This window comes from Sinohyriopsis cumingii, chromosome 5 (assembly GCF_028554795.1).
Source record: "Sinohyriopsis cumingii isolate HCF-2022 chromosome 5, ASM2855479v2, whole genome shotgun sequence".
In the NCBI taxonomy this organism is placed as follows: Eukaryota; Metazoa; Mollusca; class Bivalvia; order Unionida; family Unionidae; genus Sinohyriopsis; species Sinohyriopsis cumingii.
The window spans coordinates 155,314,131-155,341,095 of NC_142965.1; the positions used below are offsets into that span (position 1 = coordinate 155,314,131).

Sequence of the window (26,965 nt, forward strand, 5' to 3'; positions counted from 1 at the left end):
AAGAGATTTCATTCTTCTCATCGTAAGATTTATTTTTACTCATCGTGAGATTTATTTATTTTACTCATCAAGATAATTATTTGTATTCATCAAGAAGGTTTTTTGTACTCATCAATAAATTTATGTTTACTCATCGTGAGATTTATTTTTTACTCATCATGAGATTTATTTGTACTCATCAATATATTTATTTGTACGCAAGAAGAGATTTATTTTTATTTAGCATGAGATCATGTGATTTATCTGTACTTATAACTGTAATACAGAATACAAAAGTTCTCAATTAATTCATCGTTCTTTTGTATGTAATTATCTCCAATCTGAACAGAAGGATACAGGCTAAAATATCACGATCCCGTATATAAACAGACACAAATGTAATAATTCCAATCAGAAACAGACATATAACGATCCCCATCAGAGACGGACAAAAATATAATGATCACCTTAAGACACAGAGTAAAATATAATGACCCCCCCCCCATCAGAAATAGGCACAAATGTAATTATCCCCATCAGAAATAAACACAAATATAATGATCCCCATAGAGTAAAATATAATGACCTCCGTCAGAAATAGACACAAATATAATGATCCCCATCAGAAATAGACACAAATATAATGATCCCCATCAAAAACATACATAGAGTAAAATATAATGACCTCCGTCAGAAATAGACACCAATATAATGATCTCCATCAGAAATAGACACAAATGTAACGATCCCCATCAAAAACAGACACAAGTATAATGATCCCCAAAATGAACAGAAAAAATATAATGATCCCCGTCAGAAATAGACAAAAAAATATAATGATCCCCAAAAGAAACAGACAAAATATAATGATACCCATCAGACAGACTAAAATAAAACGACCCCCATCAGAATAAGCCAAAACTATAATGATCGACATCAGAAACAAACATATATAATGGTCCCCATCAGAAACTGAAACAAGGATAATGGATAATGCTCTCCACCATGAATAGAAAACAAATATGATCCCTATCAGAAACTGACATAAAAATATAATGATCACCATCAGAAACTGACATAAATATAATGATCACCATCAGAAACTGACATAAATATAATGATCACCATCAGAAACTAACACAAATATAATGATCACCATCAGAAACTGACACAAATATAATGATCCCCATCAGAAACTGACATAAATATAATGATCACCATCAGAAACTGACATAAATATAATGATCACCATCAGAAACTGACATAAATATAATGATCACCATCAGAAACTGACATAAATATAATGATCACCATCAGAAACTAACACAAATATAATGATCCCCATCAGAAACTGACATAAATATAATGATCACCATCAGAAGCAGACAGACATAAGGACAAATAAAATGAGAGAGAAATGTTCAGCTAAATGATTTGTCATGGAAAGGTGTCAACAGCAATTGATAAAGACCGAAATGAGAGAAAGAAGAGGAACATAGACTAATATAACAATGGATTGTTTAATGAGGAATCATACTGAATCATATTTACTAAGTAGCAAACAGCCTTTCATTTCATGATTGAAATGATTGGTTAGTTTTTAAACGTGCCTTAGTTTATGATTGAAATGATTGGTCAGTTTGTACACTTGCCTAAGTTTATGATTGAAATGATTGGTCAGTGTGTACACTTGCCTTAGTTTATGATTGAGATGACTGGTTAGCTTTCACCTATACTTTAGTACTTCCAAATGTTAGGTTGTATGTTTTGCAAATGTCTGAGAAGAAGACGTTATTCATCGTCAGAGAGGGAACTACAATGATGGACGGTGATGTGGTTAGATTTGCCAGTTAAACTTAGCAGCAACAATCATTCTCTAAACCCTAAACCCTCATCCTAAAATATATCTACCAAACACTGAAAAGGCTATATCTTGGAACAAAGTATGCATATTTCGGTATTGTCGATAAACTCCAAATATAGTTAGTGATTAACTGCAAAACACCAACCCACATATACGTATGATACACATGTAGCTTACTATGGAACAAAAGAGGGTCATATTTAGTACAAAAACTATCAATAATTAAATATAAAGAGACGAATACATACCTTGGAAAGTATATTTACCTTTCGTTCTCAGAGTTACATCTGCATTATTCTGAACAAAGAAATTGCAAACTCTAAAAACTACCACGTGTCCGGCAGTGCTCGTTTCTTATTGGTTGAAATTAAAATTGTTTTGCGCCATCTGAAATGCCGCTCCCTAATAACTGACATGGTAAAATACGGTGATTCGATTTCGTATTGGAAGATATGTACCTTGTTAAATGTTTGTTCACTTCTCTTCAGTAGTTAGCAATGGATTGTTGTAATTGTGTTGTTATGGATTGTTGTAATTGTATTGTTACTATTTTTGCCATTTAAAACACCAGACAAGGTAACGTTATCTTTTATGCGAGTGTCTAGCAGTTATTGTTTATCAAGTGTTTTAAAAAGGGATGTTCACAGTTAATGGTAAGTCTATTAGCAAATGGAAAGACGTGGGACTACTTTTTTGTAATGAAATAATAATTATAGTATCGTAGCAAGAAATGCTCCAAGCCCAACGAAAGTAATTCTTTGGCCATTTCCAATAATGATAATAATAACAACAACAACAACAACAACAACAACAATAATAATAATAATAACAATAATAATAATTACAGTAATAATAATATTAATAATAACAACAATAATAATAATAATAATAATAATAATAATAATAATAAAATTGAACAAACCAATAATAATAATAATAGTAATAATGCTAATAATAAGTAGTAGTAGTAGTAGTAGCAGTAGTAGTAGTAGTTAATTGGATATGTTTACAGTTGAAATTGGGACTTGTATTGACAACATTGATGTACATTTTCTAATGCCACCAAATGTTTACATTATACCGCTGTGCATCATGACTCTCTTCACATTATCAGTAATTCTGCACCTGGTGTTTACATCAACTGTGAACTATCTGTTCATGTATATATAATAACTTTAAGCAAGGGTTTCTTGTGGAAAGAATACTAAGTTTCTTTCAGCTAGATTATGAAGTCTGTACACGTATGTTTAATTTAGTTAGATAATAAAGATTAAGGACTGCACACTTTTTGTGATTTTGTCAAACAATACAGCCTGCACACGTAAGTTTGATTTAGTATGTACAATAAAAATTGTACAGGTAAGTTTGGTTAAGTCAGGCAATAAAGACTTTGCACGTAAGTGTGATTTAGTCAGACCATAAAATTGTACACGAAAGTTTGATTTAGTCAGACAATAAAACTATACACGTAAGTTTGATTTAGACAATAAAACTGTACACAAAAGTATGGTTTGGACAATAAAAGTACACGTAAGTTTGATTTAGTCAGACAATACAAACTGTACATGTAAGTTTGATTTAGTCAGAAAATAAAAACTGTACACATAAGTTTGATTTAGAAAATAAAACTGTACACGTATGTTTGATTTAGACATTAAAACTGTACACGTAAGTTTGATTTAGACAATAAAACTTCAAGTTTGATTTTGTCAGAAAATAAAAACTGTAGTCGTAAGTTTGATTTAGACAATAAAACTATACATGTAAGTTTGATTTAGACAATAAAAGTACACGTAAGTTTGATTTTGTCAGACAATAAAATCTGTACATGTAAGTTTGATTTAGTCAGACAATACAAACTGTACATGTAAGTTTGATTTAGTCAGAAAATAAAAACTGTACACATAAGTTTGATTTAGAAAATAAAACTGTACACGTATGTTTGATTTAGACATTAAAACTGTACACGTAAGTTTGATTTAGACAATAAAACTTCAAGTTTGATTTTGTCAGAAAATAAAAACTGTAGTCGTAAGTTTGATTTAGACAATAAAACTATACATGTAAGTTTGATTTAGACAATAAAAGTACACGTAAGTTTGATTTTGTCAGACAATAAAATCTGTTGTCGTAAGTTTCATTTAGACAATAAAACTTAACACGTAAGTTTGATTTAGTCAGATAATACAAACTGTACACGTAAGTTTGATTTAGACAATACTACGCGTATGTTTGACTTAGACAATAAAACTGTACACGTAAGTTTGATTTAGTCAGACAATAAAATTGTACACATAAGTCTGATTTAGCCAGACAGTATAGACTTTACACATATGTTTGATCTAGTCCAAGATAAAGACGTGACAAGAATGATTGATGCAGTCAGATAATAAAGACAGTACATGTAAGTTTGATTTATTGAAACAATAAAGACTGTAGACCTGAGCGTGATTTAGTTAGACAAGACTGTAGACATAAGCGTGATTTAGTTAGACAAGACGGTAGACATAAGCATGATTTAGTTAAAGACTGTAGACCTAAGCATGATTTTGTTAAAGACTGTAGACCTAAGCATGATTAAGTTAAAGACGGTAGACCTAAGCGTGACTTAGTTAGACAAGAATGTAGATCTAAGCGTGATTTAGTTAGACAAGACTTTACATGCAAGTTTGATTTAGTCAGAAAATAAAAACTGTACATGTAAGTTTGATTTAGTCAGAAAATAAAAGCTGTACATGTAAGTTTGATTAAGACAAGATATAGGCTACAAATGTAACATTAGCAGTTTTTCATGTAACAGGAACTTTGTTATTACAAATATAATAGTTAACTAACGTGTATATTTACGTATACGATAACCCCATGCTAGATAATGGTTTTAGCAAAACATATTATTCATATAAGACAGTAACTATTATTAGAATTATTATTACCATTGCAATTATTATTATTATTATTATTATTATTATTATCATTATTGATCTCTTCATGTAAAATCAACCAAGAAGAAACACATATAAATATTTGCCATGATCGATGAAAGACAACAGAATCTATCTGGAATTAAATTGTCTATTTTTTCAGTTCAATTTTGGCACCTCTTAAAATCATAGATGTCATTTTGGCACATGAAAAGGACATTGTTACGTACCTCATGAAAGAATGCGACATTGAAACAAACTTACTAATCATTTTTTTTAAAGATCCCATTTCAAAATTTATCTTTCTCTACTGGTCAACGCTGTTATTGCAGAAAGTTATTAAAAAAAGTCAAAACATCCTGTCCATTGTAATAGAGATTATTAAATTAAAATTAAAATAGTCATTTTCGTACTTGAAACAAATATAGGGAAATATAAATCATTTATAAAAAGGGAAACATTTGAATATCACAAAAATATAAAATTATTTACATCTGGAAAAAGAACACGAACATAATGTTACGAGTAATAATAATAATAATAATAATAATAATAATAACAATAATAATAATCACACTACTACTACTACTACTAGGAGATTCATTTCCCATTTGGATTGTTTACTTGACATGACGCAAAACATTAACCAAATACAAAGAAACGTTAGCAACAAGTTGTATTTCACACTAATACCGTATCTTTTGCGCAATGTTCACCGACTGTTTCTGATTTTCAATAACTGCTTTTGATGTTTAATGCCCATCGCCCATTTCTGATTTTCAAAAACTGTTTTTGTTACCTAATGTCCATCGCCTATTTCCAACGTACACTAATTATTTTTTGTGTTAAATCTTGGTGTACAACTAAGCGCCTTCTGCATTTGCTTGCATTTCATTTCATTAGTTAATAACAAATACATACTACTACTACTAAATACATAAATAAATAAATTAACAAAATGAAATAAATAAATATACAATTAGCTAAATATGACGAATATTGAAAGGTGAATAAGTTAATTGATCAATCAGCGTTATATTTATATGCGGTTAATACATTAGATACATCTCTCATTTAGTGCACTATGTATCGATATTGTTGGTTTAATACAAGTGCGATTTCTTTTTATTGACCTGTAAAGGGAATTGCAACATATAAAAAATCATATAATCAATAAAGAATACATCAATTTTTTTCCACGTTATTCACGAAAGAATCAATGTATTCTTATGTTTAGACGCATTATGGTTTATTAGTCGGTCAGTCAGTGTGTGTGCGTGCGTGCGTGCTTGTGTATGTATGTATGTATGGATGGATGGATGGATTGATGGATGGATGGATGGATGGATGGGTGGATGGATGGGTGGATGGATGGATGGATGCATGCATGCATGCATGCATGTAGTTATGTATGTATGTATGTATGTATGTATGTACGTATGGATGGATGGATGTATGTATTGATGGATGTATGTATGTATGTATGTATGTATGTATGTATGTATGTATGTATGTACGTATGTATGTATGTATGTATGTATGTATGTATGTATGTATGTATGTATGTATGTATGTGTGTGTGTATGTGTGTGTGTGTATGTATGTATGTATGAATGTATGTATGTATAGATGGATGGATGGATGTATGGATGGATGTATGTATGGATGGATGGATGGATGGACAGATGGCTGCATATATACAGTGACCTTAGAGCCTGCTCAGGTCTTGGTTTCTAAAATGATTTCATATCACATATAACATGTTAGTGAGTTAGATTATGTTAGATTAGATATCAAACGGGCTACTTAAAACCAGTTTTTTTTTTATTTATCAAACGGGCTACTTAAAACCAGTGTTGTTTTTTTTTTATCAACCGGGCTACTTAAAACCAGTGTTGTTGTTTTTTGTAATTAAATTTAAAAGGATATTTTTGTTATTATTTTTTTTTTATAAAAACAACAGAAGTCACGATATGAAGACAATTAAGTTATGCGCGTAGGATATGCAATAAAGAAAGATGGCTCCTTTCACAGCACTCAAATGCAAGTGTGTAAAACAAACTGAGTGAACCTAAATGTTTGCAGTTGTTTCTTCGTATGCACGTTTTCTACAGTTGGTACATAGTTACTGAAACAACATCAGATGAAGAATCCCTAAAATCACAAAGATATTGAATGTAGTTGTTGATACAATCAAAAATATCAATATGGACAACCTCAGTACATGAATCATCGCACGCGGGTTTGGTCTAATTGAAGCCATTGTTATGTTCTGTGTCAAGAAAAAATTAAAATTAAATTATTATACACGTCTTTATTTGTCGGAAAAATAGGATCAAAAATCCAAAAACAAAACAAAGCAAAATCCCAAAAAGAATTTAAAGATGGACTTTAGAAAACAATATAGCGTTTATACTCTTTCGATAACAATAAAAATAATATGGCGTTTACACTCGTTCCACGGCAATTATAAAGCAACACTGATTAATTTTTTAATTCGCTTCCATGCGTCTTTCTAAATATAAAATTCAAACGTGATATAAGTATCTTTAACGGTATTTCACTATTTGGTCAGAAGACGAGACGGTGTGCAAAAAATGAAGACAATTATAGCTGATCGATTAAATAAATACTTCGTGATGAAAAGAGGTAGTGACTAATGTACAGTATGTATAAATAATTTCACATCTGTTCGTCTATTAATATCATTGAAGGAAGTGAATTTAGGACATTTCTTTAGTCAATTTAATGTTAATAAAGGCTTACACTTTCCTTCCTGGGTCCTTCGAATTGCCTGAATTACACAAGGGCCATGATGTAAACTTATTGTAATGACGATGACACTATTCTTTTAAATTAGAATAAAAATTTAGACAAACAGATGAAATCTATATAGAAAATATTTAACTTACCTTTCAAGAATAACAGAATCTTTGTGGGACGCCATTGACAAATGGACGGTATTACGTTTGCAAATTTGCTGCCTGTGAGAGCATTCAAATCTTGTTTTAACCGACAGGGAGCAGCATGTTTCAAATGCCTCAGTGAATTATGGGAAACTACAAGAGGCGTTGCGTACGGTATGCCCGACTTCTTAAGATACGAAATCAAGGGAAAAAGGCGAATGTAACCAATGCTTTCTTTTATGAATGGAGACTGAATTCATTCACAAACTAGTCTTGCGTGGGTGGGAAAGCACCATATGCGAGTAGGTATTGAAATGGAAATAGATCAGTTTAGTCATTTTTATTGTACCATAACATTTTGTTCAATAATATAATAATAATAATAATAATAATAATAATAATATCAATAATAATAAAAATACTACTAATAATAGTAAATGGACAAATGTAATAAAATATATTTGTCATATATATATATATATATATATATATATATATATATATATATATATATATATATATATATATATATATATATATATATATGACCATAGTCTGAAAATGTATTATAAATACTTATGGAAATATTTTGAAAGCCTCATATATTGTATGAATTTCTGAAATCGCATACTATCATTAGGGCATAAAGACATATTTTTACGTATTTTTATCACACTAATCAAGCGAACATGGCATGTAACCCAAATTCAAATACAACTTTCTAAACAAGATATCGAACCTAAATTCAACATAAAACAAGACAGCTACCCCAAATTCAAATACAACTTTCTAAACAAAATACCGAACCTAAATTCAACATAAAACAAGACAGCTACCCCAAATTCAAATACAACTTTCTAAACAAAATACCGAACCTAAATTCAACATAAAACAAGACAGCTACCCCAAATTCAAATACAACTTTCTAAACAAAATACCGAACCTAAATTCAACATAAAACAAGACAGCTACCCCAAATTCAAATACAACTTTCTAAACAAAATACCGAACCTAAATTCAACATAAAACAAGACAGCTACCCCAAATTCAAATACAACGTTCTAAACAAGATATCGAACCTAAATTCAACATAAAACAAGACAGCTACTCCAAATTCAAATACAACTTTCTAAACAAAATACCGAACCTAAATTCAACATAAAACAAGACAGCTACCCCAAATTCAAATACAACTTTCTAAACAAAATACCGAACCTAAATTCAACATAAAACAAGACAGCTACCCCAAATTCAAATACAACTTTCTAAACAAAATACCGAACCTAAATTCAACATAAAACAAGACAGCTACCCCAAATTCAAATACAACTTTCTAAACAAAATACCGAACCTAAATTCAACATAAAACAAGACAGCTACCCCAAATTCAAATACAACTTTCTAAACAAAATACCGAACCTAAATTCAACATAAAACAAGACAGCTACCCCAAATTCAAATACAACTTTCTAAACAAGATATCGAACCTAAATTCAACATAAAACAAGACAGCTACCCCAAATTCAAATACAAATTTCTAAACAAGATATCGAACCTAAATTCAACATAAAACAAGACAGCTACCCCAAATTCAAATACAAATTTCTAAACAAGATATCGAACCTAAATTCAACATAAAACAAGACAGCTACCCCAAATTCAAATACAACTTTCTAAACAAGATATCGAACCTAAATTCAACATAAAACAAGACAGCTACCCCAAATTCAAATACAAATTTCTAAACAAGATATCGAACCTAAATTCAACATAAAACAAGACAGCTACCCCAAATTCAAATACAAATTTCTAAACAAGATATCGAACCTAAATTCAACATAAAACAAGACAGCTACCCCAAATTCAAATACAAATTTCTAAACAAGATATCGAACCTAAATTCAACATAAAACAAGACAGCTACCCCAAATTCAAATACAAATTTCTAAACAAGATATCGAACCTAAATTCAACATAAAACAAGACAGCTACCCCAAATTCAAATACAAATTTCTAAACAAGATATCGAACCTAAATTCAACATAAAACAAGACAGCTACCCCAAATTCAAATACAACGTTCTAAACAAGATATCGAACCTAAATTCAACATAAAACAAGACAGCTACCCCAAATTCAAATACAAATTTCTAAACAAGATATCGAACCTAAATTCAACATAAAACAAGACAGCTACCCCAAATTCAAATACAACTTTCTAAACAAGATATCGAACCTAAATTCAACATAAAACAAGACAGCTACCCCAAATTCAAATACAACTTTCTAAACAAGATATCGAACCTAAATTCAACATAAAACAAGACAGCTACCCCAAATTCAAATACAACTTTCTAAACAAGATATCGAACCTAAATTCAACATAAAACAAGACAGCTACCCCAAATTCAAATACAACTTTCTAAACAAGATATCGAACCTAAATTCAACATAAAACAAGACAGCTACCCCAAATTCAAATACAACTTTCTAAACAAGATATCGAACCTAAATTCAACATAAAACAAGACAGCTACCCCAAATTCAAATGCAAATCTTCAAACAAGGCATCTAACAAAAATTCAAATACAAGTGATTTTAGTATGAAAGTTGTAGATTATTTAGTACCTGTATGAAATAAGAATAGAGCAATATGTCCAGACACATGGAAGCTGAGAGAATATTGAACCACATTAACTTTGCTCAGTATAAATATGAAATGGTACCATTATCTTTCGACAGGAGAAATTTTATTTGGCGTAGCTGTCTTTGTACAGTATAAATATGAAATGGCGTCGTTCTCTTTGAGAATGTCACCAATTAATGAACAAATCGTTATACTAATTCGTTCCTCACTCCCCCCCCCCCCATCTATCATGGAGTAAATAAACATGGAGACCTTTGTTAATATTAGACAATTAAAAGATAAAAATATGTGCCTCAAGTATGAAAGCCTGAGTAAAATCTCATTTGATAACTCAAGTATGAAAAGTTCAGTAAAATCTCACTTAATGCCTTGAATATGAAATACTGAGTAAAATCTCAGTTAATGCCTCAAGTATGAAATCCTGAGTAAAATCTCAGTTAATACCTGGAGTATGAAATCCTGAGTAATATCTCATTTAACGCCTCAAGTATGAAATCCTGAGTAAAATCTCAGTTAATATCTCGAGTATGAAATCCTGAATAAAATCTCAGTTAATGCCGCAAGTATGAAAACATGAGAAAAATCTCAGTTAAAGCCTCAAGCATGAAAGCCTGAGATAATCTCATTTAATATCTCGGGGCCCCGAGTGGCCGAGTGGTCTAAAGCGTTACGGATCACTGCCATCTCACCCCTGTCTGCGTATGTTCGAGTCCAGGATTCGGCCAATGTGGGTATGTGAGAAAGCTTGCCAGTAGCTTCTCGAGGGTCGGAGGTTCTTTCATTTCCCGGGTTCTTCCTCCACCATTAATACTGACCACCATGTATAGCTTATCGTGTGCTGAAAATGGCGTTAAACCCTACAACAACAACAACAGCAATTTAATATCTCGAGTATGAAATCTTGAGTAAAATCTTAGTTAAAACCTCAAATATGATAGCCTAAGTAAAATAACAATACCTCATTTATAAAACGCTGAGTAAAATGTAAATTAAAAAATCGAATCGTGGCGTACCAATAAAAAAATTCATCCTTTTTAACAACCACATACGAAAGAGACTCCTAAATTAGCTCATGTGAGACATGATTGGATACTTCGTGAACAGGATTTTAGTTTGAAAGGTTCAGTAAAGTCTCAGTTAATGCCATCGCATAAACAAGATGTGTACACAGCCGACTAATAGATGTCTATTTAGATGCACATTCACTTGCACAGTTCCGTTAATCGTCCTTTAATATCCGTTCTCTGCTTGTAACACATTCTAAACTAAATTCAAGAGATAATACGGCAGAGCCTACCTTAACAATTTACTCATAATGTCAGGGCAGTCTGCAGTGTTGACACAAAGATAGCCTTCCAGTCAACGAACCCGGAAGATTCACGTCATGCAGTCTATTTTTTTGTATCTGAGAGTTCACTATCATAAATCACTGATACAAGACTGAAAACAAGAAAGAGCCCTGACATGCAGACTGTTTTTTATTTTTGTAGACCTGATAATCTGAGTGTTCACGATCACACATCACTACAAGACTGAAAACCTTTCTTGCAACTGACATCCTAACAGCTAAAGAAGTCTAACCAACTACGGTGTGTGTGTGTGTGTGTGTGTGTGTGTGGTTTGGATTTTAATGTAGCTTAAACAATTTTTCATTCATATCACTACGATGTCTGCAGTGTGGCAGTTTATAGTGATATCTAGAACTGGGCCATCATGCCGAAGACTAGTCCGATTTATTCCCCCCCTCCCCAATCTGTGTTGATTCTGATGGACGACATATGGGTCTGATGCCACCTGTTCATTAAAATGTGCAGTTTTGATGCATGCAAATCTTTCCGGAAGATTCCTGCGTACCCTTTAGACACATACCGGTAATTGGTAACATCCATATCTTGCGCAAAATTTCAAAATGGCCACAGGACAGATGGTTGTACTACTCCACGTGGATTTACATGTCACCTAACATAGAATTTGCTCCAAAAATGTTATGTACATGTCACCAAAAGAACCTTTCAGCCGACGGTAGCTCCACATCCACGAGAAATACCGGTAAGTGTATAAAATGTAAACCAATGTGTGCAGACAAAAGTGGCTGCGAATAATTGCAGCTTTCAATGAATAGGAGATATCAGCCCCTAACCAGAAAATCAACATCATCGCGGGTGAGGGGCTGATGTCACAGCCAGTCACATTATCATAAAACCAGGCCGACCAGTCCTAACACTAACCTCTTAATGCTAAGCGCCTATCGAGGCAGCAGTTAGTAACATTTTTATAAGTCTTTGGTATGACTTGGCCAGGGTTCGAACACGCGACCTCTCGCACCAGAGGTGGAGGCTCTAACAACTAGCTCACTGTAGCGGTCCTAACCTATGACAGAGAAAGGAAAACAAAATTAGAAATGGAAATAAACTTAATAGCACATTCGAAGAGAAAAATAAAGGTCATTAGAATAGAATCGATGTCACTGAAAATACAAGTATAACAAAACAAACCTTTTAGTAATAAAGACAAGGAAATATTTGGAAAATAACTTTCCAAATAAATAAATACAATAAAAATAAGATCAATTAATGCTGACTTGGCATCTTTTAAAATATATTTGTAAGGGCACAACCAGAGGGACACTGCACATTTGGTAAGTAAAAGATTTCAAATAAGTTTGATAACTTTTTATTTTCAGATATATATCAAGTTTATGAGAATAGTTTTATCAGCTCGAAGCAAGAATCATTTTCTGAATATCTTTTAAGTTCATGAGAGAGAGAGAGAGAGAGAGAGAGGGAGATCTACTTTTTTTTTCCACCTAGTTTCAATGAATTGAATCTTTCTAAATGCTGCTTGCAGAGGAATAACATTTATAGCATGCACATCACAGAATAAATATTAGTACAATTCACACGGCCTCCAATATTTGTACAATTCACACGGCGTCCAATATTTGTACAATTCACACGACGTCCAATATTTGTACAATTTACACGACGTCCAATAATTGTACAATTCACACGGCGTCCAATATTTGTACAATTGATACGGTATCCAATATTTGTACATTTTACACGGCGTCTAATATTCGTACAATTCATACGGAATCCAAACACTTTATTGGAGATCAGAATTAAAATATACTCTAATAAAAATCCTCGATGGAAATCCATAATTTCTCAGCAGAAGGTGTAAGATTCCAACAAGAAAAAAAACATGCCACACGTCATTTTCCATGCCACAGATTACCAAAAATTTTCTCCTCTCAGGACATACGTCATTTTCCATGCCATATATTTGCTATAATTTTTCTCCTCTCACCACACACGTCATTTTCCATGCGATAGACTTGCACAATTTTTGACCTCTCAGAACACACATAATTTTTTTATTCCATAAATATGCACAATTTTCCTCATGACATTAACATTACTCTTGTTTGCTGGAACAAGTTTGGGACCTGGAACAAGTTTACTCGTATCAACTCGTAGGACAGCAAACTTCAAAACGCTGACTTGGGTTACTGTAGTACATTGTTTACACAATTCTTCGTACCGGCTGACGGGACAGCCCTGTTTTGGGTTTTATTGCTGAGTATGTTTTACATATTTGTATTATTTAATCTCAATTAATAAAACAACTACTGTCATATAAATCATGTATTCATTGTAGAATGTGATACTGCCTCGACTGATTTCAACATGTTCAGTTAGCACTATACGCAATACAACAGCCAAACTTGGATATGCTCCTCTGTGATAAATCCGGTGTGGATGTTTAACTTGTCTTCATTCATTTGTTTTTTTTTTAAATATGGATAATGGCAGATTTCAAATATCAGTGTGACTTTCACAAGCAGTTGCTTGGGACAGCGCTTTCAGTAAGGAACACATCCACCAGTCGTTTTCTGTAATAGTCGGTGTCGTCATTTGCGAGATGATGTACATATCTCGACTATAGTTCTGATCATGTGATTACGTACCGACCTGTATTCGTATTAATTTTTTCTTTTGTCCCTTATTATCGTAAACCACATTGCTCTCATAAAGTTGCTTTCTGTATCTCTTCATAATAATCCATTTTGGAATGCATCAGATGTATGGACTTCACGGTCAGTAAAACAATTACATGCATACCGATGAGAGTCCTCATTATTCTGTACCATAGCTTCCAAAACTGAGTCCATCCTGGCAAGATTCGTTTTACAGTCCTCATCATTCTGTACCATAGCTTCCAAAACTGAGTTCATCCTAGCAAGATTCGTTTTACAGTCCTCATCATTCTGTACCATAGCTTCCAAAACTGAGTCCATCCTGGCAAGATTCGTTACTTGGATGATTTTTAAAAGATTTCTAGAGATATATGCCATCCGGTAAAAGTCTAAATTGTACACCTCAAGGAAAATGTGCTCTGCACATAAAATACATTACGTTTTGAAAATGTCTTCACTGATGTATAACGATACAAATTAAGCAGTGTAAATATGCTGCACGCCGACACTTCGCCTTGAAATCCTAACTGCGCAATATCTGACGTTTGACCTAGATTTTAATTTAAATTTGTTTACAACAGAATGGCTCCTTAGCTATAACTCAATACGTGTAACTAAACAAAAAGTATATAGGCTAACTGGAGTTTAATTTACAAAATCTTTAAAAGGTAAAGAGAAATAAAACGCAGTCACTCGTAGTAAACACACCCCTCCCCATTATGGAACGTTGCTTCATGTACCTACTACCACAACCACTTCAACCCATCACCTGTTGTTAGATTTCATGTGATAATAAAAGCAAACGAAATAGAAGGGCTACATTAAAACAAGATGCAATTAAAATATAAGACCTTACACTGGCTAATATGATTAAACATGTTAATGACTTGTATTTCGTTTATAGCAGGACGAGAACCTGCTATGCGAGCAAGGACACTCATCACCAATCTCCCGTGCACCAGAGTTCTGATCTACTTGGTCGTGCGTTCATCCCCTAAAAAGTATCGAACAAGGTGAAAAGAAAGAGCTACAGGTACACGAGAACCATCCTGTTAGACAGGCCGACATCATCATTCTGCTCAATGCACAAATCCACTGGATTTCTATTTAGAAATGCAGGATGAAGCTATAATTACGTGTTGACACCTACATCCCAAACAATCGATTTTTATTTAGAAATGAAAGATAAAAACATGAAATTATAATTCCAAATTGATACCTACGCACCAAACATTGGATTTCTATTTAGAAATACAAGATAAATACATGAAATTATAATTACAAATTGTTACCTACGTACCAAACACTGGATTTCTATTTAGACATGCAAGCTAAATACATGAAATTATGATTACAAACTGATACAAACACTGGATTTCTATTTAGAAATGCAAGACAAATACATGAAATTATTATTACAAACTGATAAAAACACTGGATTTTTATTTAAAAATGCAAGAAAAATACATAAAATTATAATTACAAACTGATACAAACACTGGATTTCTATTTAGAAATGCAAGACAAATACATGAAATTATGATTACAAACTGATACAAACACTGGATTTCTATTTAGAAATGCAAGACAAATACATGAAATTATGATTACAAACTGATACAAACACTGGATTTCTATTTAGAAATGCAAGATAAATACATGAAATTATAATTGTACATACGTACCAAACACTGGATTTCTATTTAGAAATGCAAGACAAATGCATGAAATTATGATTACAAATTGACACCTCTGTACCAAAGGTAAAATATCCGGGTTTCACATTGTATGTATAGATACATGATTATGTTAAAGAAGTTTATATAAAATGACACCATCTGAATGAAACACTTGACTGCGTATATTCACTTCGATGTCACCGGATGCTATCACTTTCCAAAGTATTTAACGCTTTAGCGAAAAAGACGTTACGGGACTTCGTTGCACCGGCATTGGCGTTGCCTCCCTTTCGTAATAATTTAAAGTATTTTTGTTGCATATATATGAGGGAAAATGAATGACAATTCTGAAAGGGAGGCAACATCAATGATTAATTTCAAATTTACTTCTCGTTAAAACAGGGGATTTTGATAATTATGAACTGAAATAACATATATGGGTATGTTGTCACAATTTTAAACTATTTATTTATATGTAATCTTTAATGTCAGTAATAGGACAAATACAGTCGACTATTAAAAATCTAGCATACTAAATGGGTAATAAAGTTTGTGTATTTACAAGATTACCACAGAAGTAACATTGCTTCAAAGTGTGGGGATTCAGAGGACTTTCACTGTAGAACTAACATTACGACAAAGGTGGTGGGATTCAGAGGACTTTCACTGCAGAACTAACTTTACGACAAAGGTGTTGGGATTCAGAGGACTTTCATTGCAGAACTAACTTTACGACAAAGGTGTTGGGATTCAGAGGACTTTCACTGCAGAACTAACTTTACGACAAAGGTGTTGGGATTCAGAGGACTTTCACCACAAAAGTGACATTACGTCAAAGGTATCGAAATTCAGAGGATGTCACGTGCCTCCTACGGTATTATTTCTAACACCAGAGAAGGTAGATAATTAAAATTTAAATAGCTCCGAGCCACCAATCAGTAACACCGACGGTAAAAGGTGTATAAATAACTCAAGGTGAAAGTTATAACAATTTAATAAAATATATCAAATGTATTCAACTATTTCATCGAAAAATTTCTCAACCGCAATTTCTTTCGAACAAATACAAACAATGACTTATTCAGATTTGCCAATTACCATTTCATCATATCAATTTAAAGTCTTAAATGAGAATGTTTTCCATCAGTAATGTCTCTGTTACTCATCTGTCCGCCTCTTGTTTCTCTTTTGGTACTTCTGGTAACCTTGATTACGTGTTCTCCAGGCATGTCTGGATCCATCCTTCTGACACTTCTGGTAATCTCTTCCATGTTTCCTTTCGGCACTGCGCCTCCACACGAACTGATGACGTCACAATAGACCTCCAATGTGCTCTCAACGTGTCTTCCGTCTCTCCAATCCTAGGGTGTTGCCTCTTACACCGTCAAGAAGCCTTGGTCCGCAGATCTAAACTAGAATTTCCCTAAAATTCCTTTCCGTCGTTTAATGAGCGCACAACTTCGGCTACCCGGAGTACAGTCTAATGCCTCCCAATTTATCTATGACCCACATCTGGCGACATTCGCACATGTACTGATGGGAAAATAAGCGAAGTCTGGACAAATTGCTAATTGGGACTCCGCCCTAGATTTGAATTTCTCAGTTTCGATTGGATACGGTCTGGTCTCTTTGAAAATTGCACAGGGGTCATTTTATACTTCCCTGTTACTCAATGGTTTCCGGTCCCCAAATGTCCGAACTTGCTCCAAACCGATCTTGACATCACTGACTGAGTGCAAAACAAACAATGGCGTCTTTACCTGGTCGTATAATTCCCTTTGAATTTAACCTTGAACGGGTTGTTGCATAATAGTTAAACAACAAACAGGCAGTTTCTTGTGTCCAGAAACGGGTCTATAGTCGTAATCTTACATAATACGTATTGGCAGTATCCCAGGTGATCTTAACTACGAATTAACTATAAGAAAATATGTGTATACATGAAGAATGAAGCATCGGCAAATTTTCCCTACAACGTGACAGAGGACTTTCACCACAGAAGCAACATTACGTCAAATGTTGGGATTCAGAGGACTTTCATCACAGAAGTAGGGGCCCCGAGTGGCCGAGTTGTCTAAAGCGCTCTCCGTTACGGATCATTGCCATCTCACCTCTGTCTGCGTGGGTTCGAGTCTCGGATTCGGCCAATGTGGGTATGTGAGAAAGCTTGCCAGTAGCTTCTCGTGGGTCGGTGGTTCTTTCTGGGGTTTTCCTGGGTTCATCCTCCACCATTAACACTGGCCGCCATGTATAGCCTATCATGTGCTGAAAAATGGCGTTAAACCACACAACACCAACACCACAGAAGTAACATTACACAAAGAAGTGATAGGATTCAGAGGACTTTCACCACAGAACTGACATTGCGTTGTTGGATTCACAATACTTTCTAGCAGATCTAACATTAAGTCAAAGGATTTAGAATTATCCGTTTTCTTTAAGGGAAAAAGAAAAAGAAAACGCAAACAAGAAAATAGAGACAGTGTGAGATAAAAAAAAAAACAAACATGAAACACTCGAACATTGTCGTTGTAACCGGAGGAAAATATATTTGATGGAACACACACACACACACACACACACACACGCGCACACACACACACTCTCTCTCTCTCTCTCTGTCTGTCTGTCTGTCTCTCTCTCTGAATAGAAATAATGAGATAATATAATATTTGGTTTCAAATAAAATAATTAAGAAAACACACTGGCGAACCACCACCTTATGCTTCCCAGTATTAGAAATAGATAGATGACGGCAAAAGATTGTTACTGACCTATTTTGTCTAACTATGTGTCTGACCTCTTTACCAGGCATTTACCAAACTAAGTTAATTTAGCTCCATTCAAGTTGTTTACTTCGTCGAAATACTATAAACAGATCTTTTTAGGCCAAGGTCGCTACGAAATAAACTCCAGGGAAAAGACAGCGCAGCACACTATCTGAAAAAGTAAAATGTATTCGGGAATACGTTTGAGAAACGTATGAACGTATATATGTGTGTATGCGTGTCTGTCTGTCTGTCTGCATGTGAAACTGATTGAGCGGACAAATATAAAGAAAACTTATGAATTCACAAAACAGTGTTAAAAATACATGCATAATCATATGTATTACATATTTGACTTAGACATAAAGGGCACCCCCCAACATTTAATCTAATGAGTGTCGTTTATAGACAAGTATACATGTATATATGTAAATATCATAGTGTATGTATGTATGTATGCGTACGTACGTACGTACGTACGTACGTGTATGTATGTATGTATGCATGTATGTATGTATGTATGTATGTATGCATGTATGTATGTATATATGTGTACGTACGTACGTGTATGTATGTATGTATGTATGTGTGTATGTATGCATGCATGCATGCATGTATATATGTATGTATGTATGTGTGTAAAACCCGACTCAGCGGACGCGGTCAAATAAGGGAAATCTGTTCATTTGGATAATGTTAAAAAAATCTTAACATAAATGGCACTTGTCTGGAAAACAAAACGAAACGAAACAATATCACCCCACGCCACCCCCAACCCTCCTCTCCCAAACAAACAAACAACTCCCAACACATTTTGGTGTACGGGTGTCCTATTTAGACTTATGTATGTGTACGTACGTACGATAAAAAGCGTCCTATTTAGACGTATATATATTTCTGTACGTACGATGAATATAGTGTTATATTTAGACTTATTTATATGTATCAACGTACGATGAACAGTGTCATATCTAGACGTATATGTGTGTGTGTGTGTACGTACGATGAATACAGTGTCATATTTAAACGTATATATGTATATGTACGTACTATGAATATAGTGTCCTATTTAGAAGTATATATGTGTATGTACGTACGATGAATATGGTATCCTATTTAGACGTATATATGTATATGTACGTATACTGAATATAGTGTTCTATTTAAACGTATATATGTGTATGTACGTGCGATGAACAGTGGCATATATATATATATATATATATATATATATATATATATATATATATATATATATATATATATATATATATATGTATGTATGTGTATGTGTGTGTGTGTGTGTAAAAATATATAGTTACGTAGGATGAATAGAGTGTTTTAATATTCCAATCTTTGTGAATTGCAGTATTTTAGAGTGAATTCAATAACATTTAAGGGGGTTGGGGGGTTGGATGACATTTTTGTTTTCACCAGGATCATCCCGATAATGACACATTCAATCTCTTACTCGAAACATTGCGCTCATCGACATTTTGTGTATTATTTTAACATCCCTCATTGTCGGTAGCGAGTTTTGTTACTTGCGGTTTTCTAATGATATCTCGGTATGATTTATGTTTTCAAAGACCTTAATGCTTACTTTTGTTGCAATTAATATACGTTGTATCCTTCTTACGCATGCGCATCATAAGCTGTCATAGAGAACAATATTATATTATCAATCTGACAAGGACAAAATCACGTATTCCTTTGCATCTAAGAGAAATAACTATGCTGGAACTAAACAGGTGTAAGAGTTATCTAGTCACAAAAAAATGCTTTTATTTTTAAAAAAAGTAAAAAATAAAAAACTCATAAAAATACCAAGTATGATTTAGATACAATTTAACGCAATCTCACACTTTGGTAAGAATCTGAATTTTATTAAAATTTTAATTTTTTTTTAAAGCCTGATAGAAACTACGCATTTTACATCATACGCCAATTAGAGCCAGTTTTGATGTTTATTTCTGAATAAAATGCTCATACATACTGGGCTCCGCCTACGTGGGGTTGTGCAATTTGTACCGTTGTATAAAACTAAGAGCTACCCTGTCAAAAAACTTGCATTTTCATTGATGTGCATCACATTTTTTAAAAACGTCATACAAACTTCAGCACATAAATCTAGGTATGAGCATAATCTCACGTGTAACTACGAGACTCAAATTTTTAAGCATGACAGAACGACAACCCTTACATAACACACCAATCACAACTAACTTTATGTTTGATTGCAATGTTCCCTACATTTAGCTCCGCCCCACCTCTCCCCCTCAGTCTCTAGCTTGTACAGTCGGAGCCGGTATAACTATATACAATCTTAATTTTTTTTTGAAAATTGTTAATATCTCTACAGACAGTCTAAGTAAAAGTGTACTTTGTCTCATTTGTGAAAAAAGTTTTATGTCATTCTAAGAAATTTCCTATCTTAATGTGTATGGAAATGTCATTGAGCTGTTTAAACTCTTGCTTTCATTCTTGTGCGTTACTAGTAGAATCATTTTTGTGAATAAAATGAATGGTTTTAATTATAAGTTGTGCTTTATTCATATCCTTTCTTACTAAGCTTCCCATTTGTTATGTGGAATAAATCACATTATGTCAAAGTATGTAATAACCAGGTCAAAAGTCAACGTCCTAAGTGGTATTCATCACTTCTTTTTCGACGAAGATATTTCATCTATAATAAAGACCTTTATATCTTGTAGAATACTCAGTATTTAACATCGAAGACAGGTGGACATGACATAGTCTTATTATAAAGTATAAACTTTCAACACCTTACTTTGACTGCAGCTACATGACGTCACTAACCCATAGTCCCTGCACGCAAGTCTTCCACCCACAACCTATCCAAAAGCTGAATACACAACTTTTCTCCATTGTGTAGTGAATGCAATTCCAACAGTGAGTCACTATGTCATCAAACATAGTATATCACAGCTTCTAAGCATTTATTTTGGATTCTGTGTGATTGTTTTGGATTACAACAACAACAACAACAACAAAAATGCCAAGGAAAACAACGCGTATTGCAATTCAAATGGAGTTAAAACATGAGGAAAGTGTGCATCACAAAAGGACATGCAGATAATATTAAAGGAAGCAAAAGAGGCAACAACATAGAAGATAAAATTAAGAGAAAGTTTTATCACCTTACTTTAGACAAATATGTGGAGGTCATGCCCAATGGTCCAAAAACTAACCCAAGTTCCCTTGGTATACTACACCCATTACAACACCATGACTTCAGGTGAATATGTATGCGTTCCGATTTGAAATAAAAGGGTATATACTTAACTTATACAGATGAATATAATTTATATTGGTCAAATGCACGAAATTAAAAATAATTAGCTTGAGTTAGAAACGAAAAAATAAAAAAAATAAAAAAAAATTTAAAAAAAATAAAACATTTAATCTTTGTCTTGAGAGATAAATTGTGCTTAAATTTGCATAATAATTTAGAGCTAACAAAATATTTTACGCTAATTTTATCATAGCATTAGTTTCATTTGCATCATGGCTTAGGGTTAATAATATATTTCACACTAAATCCATTCATCATTTTCTTAAACAAATGCTGACAATGTGAGGATTTCTTCTTGAAATAACATGCATAGTGCACGGGAGATAACTCAATGAAATGCATACACTCATTGTAATTTTCTTTTCTTTACCGCACAATCCATTTAATACAAAATCATAGAGTGGATAAACTTGTATGCCACTAAATTATACACAATCCATTTAATACAAAATCATAAAGTGGATAAACTTGTATGCCACTAAATTATACACAATCCATTTAATACAAAATCATAAAGTGGATAAACTTGTATGCCACTAAATTATACACAATCCATTTAATACAAATTCATAAAGTGGATAAATTTGTATGCCACTAAATTATACACAATCCATTTAATACAAAATCATAAAGTGGATAAACTTGTATGCCACTAAACTTGTATGCCACTGTTTGTATGCACAATCCATTTAATACAAAATCATAAAGTGGATAAATTTGTATGCCACTAAATTATACACAATCCATTTAATACAAAATCATAGAATGGATAAACTTGTATGCCACTAAATTATACACGAACAAAACATTGGTAAAGTAAGAGCGGAAAGTTCATGCATTCGTACATAACATAATACTTCAGGGTATGATTTAGTTTTATTCTGAGAAAAGAGTGCCAAAGCGTATTATTGAATTTTATTCTGAGAGCAGAGAGCCATAGTGTATGATTTAATTTTATTCTGAGAATACAGTGCCATAGTGCATGATTTAAGTTTATTCTGACAGCAGAGTGCCATAGTGTTTGATTTAATTTTATTCTGAAAGCAGAGTGCCATAGTGCATGATTTAATTTTATTCTGAGAGCAGAGTGTCATTGTGCATGATTTGATTTTATTCTGAGAGCAGAGTGCCATATTGTATGATTCAATTTTATTCTGAGAATAGAGTGCCATAGCGTATGATTTAATTTTATTCTGAGAGCAGAGTGCCATAAGGCATGATTTAATTTTATTCTGAGAATACAGTGCCATAGTGCATGATTTAATTTTATTCTGAGAACAGAGTGCCATAGTGTATGATTTAATTTTGTTTTGCGAGCAGAGTGCTATAGTGTATGATTTAATTTTTTTCTGATAGCTGAGTGATATAGTGTATGATTTAATTTTATTCTGAGAGCAGAGTCCTATAGTGTATAATTTAACTTTATTCTGAGAGCAGAGTGCTATAGTGTATGATTTAATTTTATTCTGAAAGCATAGTGCTATAGTGTATGATTTAATTTTATTCTGAGAGAAGAGTGCTATATTGTATGATTTAATTTTATTCTAAGAGCAGAGTGTTATAGTGTATCATTTAATTTTATTCTGAGAGCAGAGTGTCATTGTGTATGATTTAATTTTGTTTTGAGAACAGAATGCCATAGTGTATGATTTAATTTTATTCTGAGAGCAGAATGCTATAGTGTATGATTTAATTTTATTCTGAGAGCAGAGTGATATAGTGTATGATTTAATTTTATTCTGACAGCAGAGTGCCATAGTGTATGATTTAATTTTATTCTGACAGCAGAGTGCCATAGTGTATGATTTAAATTTATTCTAAGAGATGAAGTGGATGCCAGTTATTATCAGAGTGAAGTAGTTGTAAGGCAACTATCCGTTATGTTCACCAGAGTGAAGTATTCAGAAGGCAACTCTCCATTCATATTCACCAGAGTGAAGTATTCGGAAGGCAACTATCCTTTTATGATCACCAGAGTGTAGTAGTTGGAAGGCAACTATCCGTTTATGTTCACCAGAGTGTAGTAGTAGGAAGGCAACTATCCGTTTATGTTCACCAGAGTGTAGTAGTAGGAAGGCAACTATCCGTTTATGTTCACCAGAATGTAGTAGTAGGAAGGCAACTCTCCATTCATATTCACCAGAGTGAAGTAGTTGGAAGGCGACTATCTGTGAACATGCTGATATGACTCCATTCTGTTCTGGATTACTGCGATGGGACCCAAAATTTGAATAACAGAGTGTGCTTATAGGAGGAATGGCCAAAATGTGACCAATGTAGTTAGAACTCAGAACTGTCTGGCTTTATATGAGGAAATTCCTGAAGTAAGAGGTGGACAAAAACTGACAATAACCAATAGAGGATTGTATATGACCTTACTCAAGTGTCAATGGATTGTACACGACCTTACTCAAGTGTCAATGGATTGTACACGACCTTACTCATGTGTCAATGGAAAAAAATGACTTGAAGAAATTGCCTTTGTCTCATTGTATTTCTCATATTTCGATAAAAAGCAATGCAAACTAACTCATCATTATAAACAGTGTGAAGCGCAAGAAAAGATTACCAAAAGGAGCATTATTGCGTAACATTAAACAGAAAAAGGGGAAGGAAGACCATATCAATAACATCTTATCTAATTCGCTCATATCAGCGTATTCTGTGTAACATAAAGTGATCTACATCAAGTGGAGAGCCCAGCTTGAGCAATGTAGTGGTTTATGACATGCTTGTCTAGACGTTTATACTTTTACTCACGAATTATTATTATATATATGTGAAATATGGAATAGGTGACGTAAACCAGCCACTCGTTGTGACATTTTGTTTAAATAATGCATTATTTTGCATGTATGACAATGCATGTGTTGAATCGCATGATAAATGAACCATCAGACCATACAACTCTGTGTGCCATAGCTGTGGATATCGACCGCTCCCATCCTAAGCCAACCTGTGTAATTCGCCTGAGAGGTTTATGCTTTATCTCATTAAACCTCTTTCAGTATCTGAACAAAAAATACTTAATGTCATTTTTTATATATAAATAAATCGCATTTTACAGGTATAAACTAGCGCCTTTGTGTATACGTTTCTATGGATACATTGCGAGCTTCTGTTGCCTATATTCGTCACAGTACATACTGTTTTTCCAAATACCTCAGAGTTAACATCTGACAAAATATCTTCAACTCTACGTTAGCAAGCATGTCCAAAGTCATATAGTACAGTCTTAGATAGTTTGACGTGGACAGAGCCTTGAACTCGGTGCCATACATGCGAGCTAACCATGCCGGAGTAAGAAATTGGCAAGACTCGTCCTATCACACCACATACAATTTCACAGATATGTATCACATTTTTCAAAAGCATAAAAATACAAAACATTATCTAAATACAAGTGAACATAACATAACATGTAGCCAAGAGACTCAACATTTTAAGTCTGGCATAAACTGCAAATTTTATAAAATAAAAAAGCCTCAATCACAGCTGACATTCTTGTTTATTTCTAAATCAATATTCCGCATATATTTAGTTCCGCCCCTCCTTGACTTGCGCAATTGGTACCGTTATACCATAACAGTACAGTACACTTGGATAAACTTGTACGGCTTAACAACTGTATCATGCTCAGGTATGATTACATTTTCTGTGATTTGTCCTATTAAATTTCTTTCATGCAAAATGTGAATATTTTGTGTAATACGTACAAGGAATGTCAAGAATTCTTCACTTTCAGTGATAGAGCACAAGGTCGAACATGTTCGAAGGTAGTATGTGAGCTGACGTCATAGTATGCAACTGACATCACAATGAAGTACATCTGTTTCGTCATACGAAACATAGATGGAAAGTCGAAGGCTTGTGGAAATAAAAGACGCAAGACATGCCAATACGTGAAGGAAGGTAACACATCCAGAAGGGTCACAAGTGAAAAGTTAAATATTCACAACCATGGTATAGGAGTCTACACATAAAACGCTATGTACCTCATTGCGTACAAATATTTTGGAGAAATGCAGAAATTAAATATTAGAATAACTCTTCACAGATCAGAGTAGCAAACCTATCAAGTGAAAAGAAGCCCAGTGGCGGAAGATTTCTCTTCCCAATGCGATGGTTTCAGTGATGGAACTCTCATAGGAATAGCCCAGAACTCAAAATGTAACACAGAAAATAGAAAATCAAAATCAACCAATTGGATTCGTCGGCTTTGAACACTCAATCAAACGAATTAAGTCAAGAAGAATACAAACGGGCATTTCTCCCACCATAGGTATCAAGGAATTTCCAAGTTACCAGAATCATATTTTCGATACTATTTATTCACTTTCTGAAACCCATGGACCAAACTACCTTTCTTCCATAAAGCAAATGCCGTGTTATAAAAACGCATATAAATTTATTATTAAAATGTTTAAAATTTAAAATTGAATTAGAAATTTAAAATAAATTAAAAATGTTATTTAAACTGTTAATTCTAACTCTTCTGTGCAATACTACTTAACAAAGCTTCAACAAATTTTACGAAACTACGAATTCAACAAAATTTTAGATCTGGGATTAAAAATATAGTTTTTTTTTTTGTCTTAGGGTCAACGCCGTTTTCAGCGCGTGATAGGCTATACATGGCGGAAAATGGTGGAGGAAGAACCCAGGGAAATCTCGGTAAGAGTCAACGACCAATAGGAAGCTGCTTGGCAAGCTTTATCATATAGCCACACTGGTTGAGCCCTAGACTCGAACCCGCTTGAACAGAGGTTAGATGGCAGTGATACGTAAAGGCGAGATATTTAGATCGCTCGGGCATTCGGGCATTCGGGCTCCTTGGACAATTAAAGATGTCACTAAGCTTTTATTATTGACCCACATGTTTACATCTTCAACTCGAGTGTTTCTTA

At 33.4% G+C, this 26,965-nt stretch overlaps 1 protein-coding gene and 1 long non-coding RNA gene across 2 annotated transcripts in view; one reads left to right on the top strand and one right to left on the bottom strand.

Annotated features, from left to right (window-relative positions):
• Positions 1-10,986, bottom strand: part of LOC149800507 (kelch-like protein 26) — a 76,368-nt gene extending 65,382 nt beyond the window's left edge. The window contains exon 1 of the mRNA XM_089960134.1: positions 7,677-10,986. Within this exon, the coding sequence (XP_089816260.1) occupies positions 7,677-7,711 (35 nt within the window). The 5' untranslated portion in view covers positions 7,712-10,986. The remainder of the gene's footprint in view (positions 1-7,676) is intronic.
• A 1,245-nt stretch (positions 10,987-12,231) lies between these two features.
• Positions 12,232-17,120, top strand: LOC149800508 (uncharacterized). The gene is made up of 2 exons (XR_016421396.1): positions 12,232-12,365; positions 15,200-17,120. It is a non-coding gene; the product is annotated as an uncharacterized LOC149800508 (long non-coding RNA).
• Positions 17,121-26,965: the final 9,845 nt, after the last annotated feature.